General features: G+C 52.4%; 1 protein-coding gene across 1 annotated transcript in view; it reads right to left on the reverse strand.

The window, feature by feature from the left end:
- Positions 1-12,031, reverse strand: part of TTLL10 (tubulin tyrosine ligase like 10) — a 38,693-nt gene that overhangs the window by 4,165 nt on the left and 22,497 nt on the right. The window contains exons 14-16 of the mRNA XM_032415339.1: positions 6,512-6,628; positions 6,091-6,184; positions 5,292-5,711 (exon numbers count right to left, since the gene is read on the reverse strand). Coding sequence (XP_032271230.1) covers positions 5,292-5,711; positions 6,091-6,184; positions 6,512-6,628 — 631 coding nt within the window. The remainder of the gene's footprint in view (positions 1-5,291; positions 5,712-6,090; positions 6,185-6,511; positions 6,629-12,031) is intronic.

Raw genomic sequence — 12,031 nt, forward strand, 5'->3', positions numbered from 1 at the left:
ACTCCTTGGCACAGCTGTCCAGGGTGTGGCAGGCAGGCCCGTGGAGGCTGGTCTCGACAGTAGGCCCATCAGGTGCCAGCACATCTGCGCACGTGCCCACAGTCCCCGTGCTCCAGGTCCCCCACGCCCCCCTTCCTACCTGCATGCCGCCCAGAGAGCCCCTTGGCTTATTGGCCCTCACCCCCACTCAGTCCTGATGGGCTGCAAGGAGGTGGTGGAGAGATCTGCGTGTGTCGCGAACAGGGGCATCACCCCCACCCCCTCCCCACCTCGGCTTGGTGCAGCCACTTCACCCCTGGAAGGAGGGGTGTTGACAGCTCCTTCATGATTTTCCTCACGTGGAGAACACTCATCCTCTCCATGCCTGCTGGATCCTAGGCTCCGGGCACTCCCACAGAGCCCAAATTCCGGGTGAGGATCCAGGTGAATTAGCTAATAAATGAGAAAATACAGGTGGACTGGCTGGATGTCAGGGGACAGTGGGAGATACCATGCTGTGTTCCGGGAGAGCCCCCGGCAGACTTCTCTGGGACTTGCTGGCCACACCCCCGGCCCCTCTTCTGTCTCCAGGCCACGTCTCCTGCCTGTCAACCCCTTGTCCCCCTTGCTTCGGGAAGCCAGCTCTCCTCCGGTCTTACTCTTGCCACCCGGGTCACTTGACGGCCCCACGCCCATGGGATGCTCAGGGCTGTCCTGGACCCTCCACAGGTGCTTCCCCAGTCTGCCCTGGGGCAAAGGGCTCCCCAACCCTGGCTCAGCTATCCCGGGGGTGGTGGTGGTGGTGGTGGTGGGGGGTGAAGTCAGGTCGTCTGCAGTCACGGATCTTCCTGAGAAACCACTCTGGCCTGCACACACCCAAGTCCTGAGGGACCTCTCTGTCGGCTGACTCAGCATGGAAACTCCCCATTGGGGGGGGCCCCATGTGGGGTGACAGCGCCCCGACGTCAGCGCGAGGGCGGCACAGAGCAGGGTGGGAGATTCCAAGGCCCAGGTGGAGGATGGGCGGAGGCTGGATTCAGGCAGCAGCAAAAGAGGGTGGAGAGTGAGGCCTGGCTTGGTAGGCGGGGCAGGAGGGGTCTGGCCCTGAAGATCTCAGGGTTTTGGGAGGGCTCAGGGGAACCCTTGTTGGTGCTGGATCGGCCCCCTTCTCTCTCCCCCTCCCCCATTGCCCCTCGCAGAGATGCCCCCCGTCCTTCAACCCAGCTCCATCTGCCCACCCCTGCTCCCCTCCCTCCTCGGAGCCCCCAGAACCCCATGATTTGCAAGCTTGGCCTGGCCCTGAGGCACCCCAGCTCCCAAGACATAGAACAGGGAGGGAGCATGTGGAGGGGCTGGGTCTCTGTGATTTATAGGACAACTCTTCGGTGAAAAGAGTCTGTGCAGGGCCCTGGGGGCACAGGGGCTGGAGAGTCAGGTGGAGACCCCAGGGCGTGGGCAGGCAGGGGCTACCACCAGGGGTTTTAGGTGGGTGAGGCCTGAGCAAATCCAAGTTCTGAGGGACAGAACTGTGGACGGGCAATGGAGGGGGGCAGTGCCCAGGGCAGTGTGGGGAAAGGGTGGGGGGCTAGTGCTGAGGTAAGGGGCTGTTGAGAGGCTTCTGTCCCCCTCCTACTCAGCCCAGCTTCCTGGGTGGAGGCAGGCATGTGCCCGCCAGCAGAGCCTGGCAGACCACCTGTCCTCCTGGGTCACTGAGCCCTGAGAGAGACCCCATCGTGAGACTCTGCCCAGGCCAGCTCCAGACCCCACACTGCTTCCCCTGAAAACCCCACCCCACAGGACCGGCTAGTCAGCTGTTCTGGAAAACCACAGCTCCTCTCTGTGGGGTATGAGTCTCAGATAAGGGCCTGAAGGCCGCCCTTGGTTCCCAGAAGAGCTTCGGGCCACAGCAGCTCCCCACCCAGGCCCCTCCCCTCCCCTTGCTGGAAAAGGTCGCTTTTACCGAGATCTGGACTCAGCCAGTGTGGGACTCCCTCGGCAGGATAGAGGTGGGGACCCATCGGAGCTAGAACTGGACACTGGCCCCTCTCAGCCCCAGGCCTGGGGCACTACAGGGAGCTGTCCTGAGGCAGGTGGTCTCCCACTACCCCCAGGTGCTGGGATGCGCGCCATTGATAAAATAGGTCCATGATGCCAGGCCCAGCCACGCAGGGGCTTTGACCAGGATGTGGGGCCATCACTCTTGGCCACCCTGCCCCCCACCTCGTGGTTTCCTGAGCATTCATGAGCAAGCCACTCTTCCTGCTTGGGGCTGGGCTCTGAGGTCAGAAAAGGACTGGCTCCCGGGGGTGCTACCCTGTGTTTCAGTAAGAGGCTGTGCTGGGTGGAGAGACAGCCGCCTCCGCCCCCACCTGGCTCATGTTTCCAGGAAGCTTTGGGAGCTGAGGTGCTTTCCAGAGATGCCGATTCAGGCCAGGGCTGCTCCAGACCCCTTTCTCAGACACACACTCTCCACAGGAGACAGGCTTCGGGATGTATGTGGGGGGATGTCCTCGGGGTCCTCGGGGCTCCGTGGGATCTTTGGCTGAAACAGACCCATGGCTGCTGGGAGGTGGTCAGCAGACGCTGCGCTGTGTCTGCCAGGGGCGGAAGGAAGTCCCAGTGGGTGCCAGGGGGAGGGCCTGTGCTGGGCGGTCCTCTAGGTGGAGGCTACAGGGATGGTGGGGGTCCCTGGGTGAGAGCAGAAGGCACTGCTTGAGTTCCCCACCCACCAGCAGGACCCCAGGACTCACCCCTGGAGGGGGAGTGAGGGAGAGGGAGGGAGGGAGTGTGTGGGGGGGAGGTAGGGGTGTGAGGGAGGATGGGGTAGGGGAGAGAGAGACACCCAGCTTTCAGGAGCCCACATTCCCCTCCAATGACAAACTCCAGCCATAGTGCCACCAGGCCGGTCCCAGGCACTCGGGAAGCCGTCCCTCCCCTGCTGCTGAGGCAGGCTCCTCGGGCCCCTGCAGGACCCCCGACCCCCTCTTCGGTGCCTGCTGCCCATCATGTCGTCTGAATACTGGGATCCACCTCGTACCTCCAGATGCTCAGGTGCCCCACAGCACCCCGAACTCCACCTCTGGCCTTCCTTTCCCTGGGGGTCCTTACAGTTCCGGCTGGCAAGGGCACGGCAGGGCCAAATGCGAGCTGGGTGGGGCCAGGGGAGGTTCCAGATGGGGGGCAGGGGTGTGGCCATCACCTCTGGGGGTTTGGACAAACAGCAGTGGTTCTTGGGAAACTTCATTTGTTGACATATGGGCTCTCAAGGGAGTGCCAGGGACCCAAGAGCAACAGACAGGCCTTTGGGGGAGCCCCAGGAGGGCAGGGCAGGCTGTTCCACCAACGTACACTCCTCTTTACATTGCACCCACTCATCGCTTCTCGGCCTTTTGGCTAAGATCAAGTGTACATTGCACCCACTCATCAGGGAAAGCAAGCCTGTCACTGAGGCCTCAGGTCACTCTGAGCACCATGTTGACACTGGCAGGGAAGGAGAGCTGGAATGCACCATCTGGGCCAGCACCATCAGGCCACATCAAGAACCCCGACGCTGTGTAGCGCAGTGGCCCAGTGGGCAGGGCTTGCAGGACAGATGGGATGTCAGGAAGGGCGTGGGAGAGGCCTGTGAGCTGGGACGTGGGGTACAGACGCCCCAGGGGGGTATCAGGAAGTGTGGAGTGGCCTGGATGCTTGCAGGGAACATAGCAATGACCCCAAGGATGCAGTGTATTTTACAAAGACCTGGGGGCACTCAGCTTGCCCAGGAGGCCACTGCGCTCCACCCCCGTGGAGGCCGGTCTCCTTCCCTCCGCGGCGTTTTGAGCACAGAGCCACCAGAGCCAGCTGCACAGCAGGCAGTAGCTGAGCTTGGCCGGCCTCAAGGGTTGACCCCCAGCCATGCTGGGAGGGGACTGAGGGTTCCTGGCCCCCAGGCCTATGGTGGTAAGTGTGTGCTTCTTGACTTTGGTCTGGGGACCCCATATTCTAGGCCACAGCAGCAAGATGATGCAGGGGTGCAACAAAGTGCATTGGGGTGGCAGGGGTCGGGCGGGTGGTCTGTGAGTGACTGGATAGGTCAGTCCCTGGCCCCAGGCCTGGGGGCTTTTCTTGGCGCCCCCGCCTGAGACACAGTGGTGCACGGTGCCCTCTAGTGGTACTGTGGCTTTTGCTTCCCTGGGAACGGAGCTGCATTCCCAGCAGAGCCGTGGCTGGACAGCAGACCCCTGTGGACCCCAGGTCCCGCCTGCACTCCAGTGTAGAACAGAGAGTGGGTTCCAGCCGGTCAGGAGGAGAGCATTGGTGACTTGGTGGTAACTATTTGCTGAGATGAGGGCAAGGTGTGTGAGAGGGAACAAATGAGGAAGTGTGCAAGCTGGCGGGGGTGGGGGGTGGGATGGGGTGGTAGCTGGGGGTTGGGCTGCCTGCCTGGACCCTGGGATCTGGACTGGGATGGTACTGGTGGCTGGGGGGGACAGGGGAGAGGGGATTATGGCTGGCTCTGGACACTTAGTGGTAGCAGGGGACCTGGACACATCAGAGGCCCTGAATCTCCCTGCATCCTCAGGGCTGGGCCCACGAGGAATGGGAACACCTGAAACCATGCATGGACTGGCCAGGGTAGGGCCAGTGCTGGTTCAGCACCTCCCTCGGGGCTGTCCTGCCATGGCCACTTGCCCCTCACCCACGGCCTGGGTCCTCTGGGCTTCTGCAGTGCCGGGCCTGTGGGATCGTCAGGGGCCCCGGGAAGCAGAGGGGAGTGCAGAGCCCAGGTGCTCTGAAGGCCCAGAAAAGGGCTGTGCCCGGGCAGGGTGAGGGCAGCGCCAGGGTTGGGTGTGAGCGAGCCCTCCTTTCCATGGGGATCCAGGCCCTTTCCTGGGGATCAGAGAGTCAGGCAGTAGGGGTCTGTAGGGTCCTGGTCAATGAGAGACACAAGGTGATAAGCAGGAGCCCAGGAACTGGTGGGCTTCCCCATGACAGAGGCAGCCCTATGAGGGCCGCGTAGGAGGCTGTGGGGAGCTCATCTTCTAGTAGGACAGACTCCCCAGCCCCCTCCCCCAGCCCCCCCACCCCGGCCGCCAAGGACTGGTCCCAGCAGTGGAGTAGGGACTTGTGGGGCAGAGGGAAGGGCGTTGGGTCGAGGGAAGCCCCCATGGGAGCGTCCTGGGGAGCGAGCGTGGGGAAGCCTGGGGCATCCAGGGGCTGCGGGCCACCTGATCCGCAGCAGAGGCCGTTTGTAACAAAGTAGCCTTTATAGGTCCCGAGAGGGCGCTGGTGGCCCGCCCGCTAGGAGCCGCGATGACCCGCGTTCTTGCGCTCCTCGCGTTGCTCCTCTGCCAGACCCGGGGAGGGCTCTCGCGCCGGCTGCCCAGCGCCCGTTCGCGGCCGCTCGGCCCCGGGCTCCCGGCTCTGGGCGCCGTCGGGGCCAGGGCCGGGCGGTCGGGGCCGCCTCTGCGCCGATGGTGGCCGCCCGTGCGCGCCCCCGGGGCTCCGGGGTAGCGCGGGCCTGCGCGCGCCCGGCCCGTCGGCTGCGCGGAGCAGAGGTGGCGCGGAGCAGTCGGCCTCGCACGCGGGCCGGGGCGGGGGCAGCGGCGGGCGGAGGGCGCTGCGGGAGCCCCCTAAGCGCGGCCACAGGTCCGCCTCGCCGTTGTGCAGGAGCACGAAGCGGCGCTGTGACCGCAGAGGCAGCATCTTCTGGTTGCGCAAGCTCTTCTGAAAGGTCTCGATTGCCAGGTCTGGGGAGGCGTGGGAGGGGGTGAGTGGGGGCATTGGTTGGGGGGACATGGGAGGGGCAGGGACTCAGCCTCCCCAGCAACATGGTTGCGGGGCTGGGATGGAGGTTCTGAGGACAGAGGAGGAGGTGAGGGAGTGCTGAGAGGCGGGACCCAGGTGAGGATGAGGTGGCCCGCACCAAGTTAGTGGGGAGGTTGGGCAGGGACGCCTTTCTTCTGCAGGGCCTGAGCAGAGGGTGGGGTTTCCACGTAGGCCCTCTGGATGTTGGAGAACTAAGTTTGTAGGCGTCTGAATTTGGGGAGAGGGTGGGGTGGCACATGCAAGCCTGGGCAAGCAGTGAGGGGCCAGTTTGAGGGTTCTGGGGGCTGCACAAGGCCTCACCCAGGGTCTCCATGACCACGCCTGGAATCACCTCCTTCAGGACTTCACAGTTGGTGTGCAGGGCAGGGTTGGAGTTCATCTCCAGCAGCCACACCTGGGCCCAACACTGGTTAGCATGGTCCCCACACATCACTTGGCCAACAGGAGGCTGAGGCCCTGGTCCCCATTAAGTCGAGTGATCCTGGGCAGTCCCTTCTTTTCTGTGGCCTCACTCCTCCTATTTGCCCAAGGGGCTAAGGCTCTGAGGGTCTGGCCTTGGGGGGCGCTGCTCCAGCTGCGGGTGCTTGGCAGGGGGTGGGGGAGTCTGACTGTAGACTCCACCCCATGGGCTTGCCTGAGTGGTCAGGATATGCACACATGGCCCCTGTCTCCTTGCACCTGCCTACCAAACCCCACCTGCCCCAGGAAACCTCAACAGTACCTTGAAGTTCTCATCAATCAAGAAGTCACAGCCAATGAGGTCGAAGTAGCCCAGCTTGCAGTGGAGCTTGGACTTGACAGCCTGGAAGCAGTGGGCCATGATTTGCTGCATCCGCTTCTGTGGGTGGGGCAGGGAGGGGGTGACTGGATGTCACCCCCTGATTACACCTCCCAGGCCTGAGCAGCCACAGCCACACCCCTCACCAGCACTCCCACCTGTGTCCTCACCTGCTCTCTCCTATTCCCTCACTTGGGCTCCCACCTGTGTCCTCACCTGCATAGCTATACCTGCTCACACTTTCACACTGAGTCACAGGCTCACAGCTAGAAACTCATTCACTCTTGTTTTATTCCTTCAGCAAACACGGGAAGCTTCTCCTTCATGGCAGGTACTGGGGTACAAGAGTGACGAGAACTTTGAGCATCTCATTCATAGCAGGAGAGATAGAAAACAAATGTGACACGTAAATCACTGTATATTTTGGGCAGCGTATCAGGCAATAAGTGCTGATGAAGAAAATGAAGCAGGGTTAGGGGTTGGGGGGTTCTAGGGTAGTTGTTGCAAAAAGGGGTATGGGGTGTTGGGCCTCATTGAGGAAATAGTGAGCAGACTGAAAATTGAATGGAAGGTCTGTGGGATAGGGCATGGGGAATTTGGGGGAAGAGCAACAGCTGTAAGTGCGAGCATGCCCAAGGTGTTGGGGGAACAGAGTGGGGCTGCTGTGGCTGGAGCAAGCTGGAGGGGCAGTAGGAAATGAGTCCAGAGTGGTGCCAGTCATGTCATGGGGGCATGGGAAGCACCTTGCCTTTCATGCTGATATCAGAGCTGTTGGAAGGTGGAGCACAGGAGGGGTATAACTAATTCATGCCTAATAGGGTTGACTGGCTGTATGCTGAGAGAAATGGAGGGGCTATGAGGAAGTTGTTGCAATAATTCAGATGCTAGAGGTAGTGGGCTGGATTCTGAATATATTTTGAGGTAGAGCTAACCTGATTGGTTTATGAATGGGTTATGAGCTAGGGAAAGAGTTATCTTTAAGTGTTTGGTCTGAGAATCTGGAAGGATGAAGCCCCCATCAACTGAGAAGAGGAGGAGAACCATGGAGTCTGAGATGTTTAAGAGCTTGCAGATGGGGTGTTGATAGGCCCTGGGATATAAGGCTCAAGTTCAGGAGAGAGGTCAGGGCCAGAGGTTTAATTGTGGAGCCAGAGGACTTTCATTACCAATGGGTGCAGATAAAGAGCAGAGCCCTGGGCTTCCAGAGAGCAGTAGTTGGGACATGGGAGGCCAGAACAGCAAGCCAAGAGGGAATGGGCAAGGTCCTGGAAGCCATAAGGAAAGAACACCAGGGAATGAACAGTTGATCCAAACTGGCTGACAGATCAGGGAAAAAGAGGACTGGGAACTGACCCCTGGGTTTGGCAACACGGAGGTCACTGGTGACCTCAATGAGTGTCTCAATGGCAGAAGAAGGCTCACTGGAGTGGGTTCAAGGGTTCAGCAGAATGGCAGAGAAAGGACACCTGAAAATAAGTCACTCCATAAAAGCCCCCCCCCCCCCCAAGCCTGGCAAAAATAAGCAGAATCAACTTTTTCAGAACTCTGGAAACTAACCAAAGGCTTTCAGCAACCTGAGAAGTGCTTATGAAAGAAAAATCTTGAATCTTGGTAAGAAGAGCAAGCTTTGTAGCATTTTAACTTGCCCTAGCTTTATCCCTACCTCCCAGCTCAGTGCTAGGCTTGAAAAAAGTCTACATTCTCAGTACTGGAGATAGAATGGACTTGACTTGCAAAGAATTGTAGCTATTTGTTGTGATCTCTCTGCTAGCCCCCCAGAAGACCTCACTTGAAAAGAACTAAAGGAAAATATGAGAATGATGTCTTACCAAATAGAGAATATCAGTGAGTGAAGAGACAGATATTATAAAAGGAAACCACATAGAAATTCTGGATTTGAAAAGTATAGTAAATAAAAAATAAAATTCACTAGAGGAGATTAACAGTTGTTTGAAGATAGGTCAATTAAGATTATCCAGTCTGAGGAACAGAAAAAAGGGAATGAAGAAAAATAAACAAAGCTACAGAGACTTGTGAGACACCATCAAGCAGACCAACATACATAATGGGAGTCCCAGAAGGAGAAGGGAGTGAGAGGCAGGAAGACTAGTTGAAGAAATAATGGTAGAAAACTTCCCAAATTTGATTAAAAAAAAAAGAAGAAGTCTACACACCCAAGAAGATCAGTGAGCTCCAATTAGGATAAATTCAAAGAGATCCACCATACCTTAAGCAAACTTTCAAAAGACAAAGAGAGAATGTTGAAATCAAGAGAGAAGTGATAAGTCATAAGGGGTCCTTGATAGGATTCACAGCCAACTTCTCATCAGAAACCATGGATTCCAGAAGACAGTGGGATGACGCTCAAATGCTGAAAGGAAAAACTGTCAACCAAGAATTCTATATCTGGCAAAACTATTCTTCAGAAATGAAGGAGAAATCAAGACATTCCCAGATTTTAAAAACCACAGGTTATCACTAATAGAACTGCCCTAGGGTCCTTCAGGCTGAAATGAAAGGGCACTAGACAATAAGTGGAATTCATGTGAAGAAATAAAGAGCACTCATAAAGGTAGCTACATAGTTAAATTTAAAAGTCATATAAATGAATTTTTTGGTAATTTCTTTTTGTCTTTTATTTAAAAAAACAACTAAATAAAACAAAAATTGTAAATCAATATTGATGGGCACACAATGTATAGAGCTGTAATTTGTGACCGTAACAGCATAAAGGGAGGGAAAGAACTATATAGGAACAAGGGTTTTTGTGTTTTTTTAATACTTTTGAAATTAACTTGGTATTAATCCAAACTAAATTGTTATAAATTAAGAGGTTAATGGCAATCCTCAGGGCAACAGGAAAAAAAAATAATTAAAAAACATATAATAAAAGAAATGACACTAGATATGGTACACTAGGAAATATGTATTTAATACAAAAGGAGGGAGTAATGAAAGAATTGAGAAGCAAAAAAGATACGACATGTAGAAAACAAATGGAAAAATAGAAGATGTAAGTCCTACCTTCCAGTAATTATATCAAATGTAAATGGATTAAACTTTCCAGTTAAACAACAGAGATTGGCAGAATGCATAAAAAAAACACAACCCTTGATATCTTATCTGTAAAAGATTCACTTTAGATTCAAAGACACAAGTTGATAGTGAAAGGATGGAAAGAGGTATATCATACAAACAGTATCAAAAGAGAGCTGGAGTGGCTAAACTGATATAGATTTTAAGACAAAATAAGAAAATAGATTTTAAGACAAAAATTGTTACTAGAGAAAGAAAAGGACATTGTATAATAATAGATCCAGAAGATGTAATAACTGTAAACATATGTGCACCTAACAACAGAGCCTCAATATACATGAAGCAAAAACAGAATTGAAGGGCAAAACAGACAATTCAATAATAATAGTTGGGGACTTCAATATCACATTTTCAGTGCTGGATAGAATATTTAGACCAAAGATCAACAAGTAAAGAGAAGACTCAAACGACACTATAAACCAAGTAGATCTAACAGACATCCACAGAACAACCACAATAGCAGAATATATATTCCTCTCAAGTACACATGGGATATTCTCCAGGATAGACAAAATGTTAGGACATAAAGCAAGTTTCAGTAATTATGAAAGAGTTCAAAACATACAAAGTATATTCTCTGACCACAATGGAATGAAATTAAAAATCAAGAAGAGAAGGAAAATTGGAAAATTCACAAGTCTTTGGAAATTAAATAGCACACTCTTTAGCAACAAATGAAATGAAAGTAGAACATACAAAATCTTATGCAACACAGTAAAATCAGTGCTTAGGGGGAAATTTATGGCTGTAAACACCTATAAAAAACAAGAAGAAAGATCTCAAATGGATAACCTAACCTTTAACCCTAATAAACTAGAAAAAGAAGAGAAAATCCAAAGCAAGCAGAAGGAAGGAAAATAATGGCTATAAATGGAATAGAGAATAGAAAAACAATAGAGAAAATAAATGAAACCAAAAGCTGGTTCATTGAAAAGATTGACAAAATGGACAAACTCTTAGCTAGATTGACCAAGAAGATGGAGAGAAGACTCAAGAAATCAAGAAAGACCTTACATAGAAAAAAATTATAAAAAGAATTATAATTATTCATAGAACACTATGAACAGTTGTATTCCAATCAAACTAGACGACTTGAAAGAAATGGACAAACTAACAGCTTGACCCAATAAGAAATAGAAAATCTGAATAACCTATAACAAGTAAAAGTTGAGGGCGCCTGGGTGGCTCAGTTGGTTAAGCAACAGCCTTCGGCTCAGGTCATGATCCTGGAGTCCCTGGATCGAGTCCCGCATCGGGCTCCCTGCTCGGCAGGGAGTCTGCTTCTCCCTCTGACCCTCCCCCCTCTCATGTGCTCTCTCTCTCTCATTCTCTTTGTTTTAAATAAATAAATAAAATGTTTAAAAAAAAAAAAAAAACAAGTAAAAGTTGAGTTAGTCATAAAAAAACCTTTCCACAAAGAAAAGCCCAGGATCGGATGGCTTCACTGGTGAATTCTTCCAAACATTTAAAGAATTAACACTAACTCTTCACAAACTTTCCAAGAATAGAAGAGAAAGAAACACATCCCAAGCATGCAAGAGAGTGCTATAGACCAATACTGCTTATGTGTGCAGACACAAAAATACTCATTGAAGTACTAGCAAACTAACTCTAGCAGCATATTTAAAGGTTAATAAATCACGTCTGAGTGTGACTTATGCCAGAAATGCAGAGTGATTCTATACATGAAAATCAGTCAAAATAATACAGCACATTCATAGAATGAAGGAAGCAATAACTATCAAAACAGTACACCAGCACATGCATCAGTGGAATATGATTGACAGGAATTCTAGAGAAACCCAGACATATCTGACCAATTGATTGTCAACAGTGTGCCAAGAACAGTCTCTTTGACAAGTGGTGCTGGGAAAGCTGAACATCCACACACAAAAGAATAAAGCTGAACCCCTCCCACCATATACAAAAATTAACTCAAAATGGAGCAATGACCTAGCTGTAAGAGCTAAAGTGATAAAACTTAGAAGAAAACACAGGTACAAATCTCTATGACTTTGGATTTGGCAATGGATTCTTAGATGTGAATTAGATGAATTGGATTTCCTCAAAATCGAAAACTTTTGTGCAAGAAAAAGGACATTATCAAAAAGTGAAAAGACAACTCACAGAATGGGGGAAAATATGTGCAAATCACATATTTGATAAGGGTCTAGTATCCAGAATATGTAAAAAGCTCTTAAACAGACCTACAAATGGCCAATAAGCACGTGAGAAGATGCTCAACATTATTCGCCATTAGGGAAATGTAAATCAAAACCACAATGAGATACCACTTCACGCCCACTGGGTGACAAAAAAAAAAGAAAGAAAGAAAGAAAGAAAGAAAGAAAGAAAGAAAGAAAGAAA

The sequence above is a fragment of the Phoca vitulina genome, unplaced genomic scaffold (genome assembly GCF_004348235.1).
Source record: "Phoca vitulina isolate PV1807 unplaced genomic scaffold, GSC_HSeal_1.0 scaffold2, whole genome shotgun sequence".
Lineage (NCBI taxonomy): Eukaryota > Metazoa > Chordata > Mammalia > Carnivora > Phocidae > Phoca > Phoca vitulina.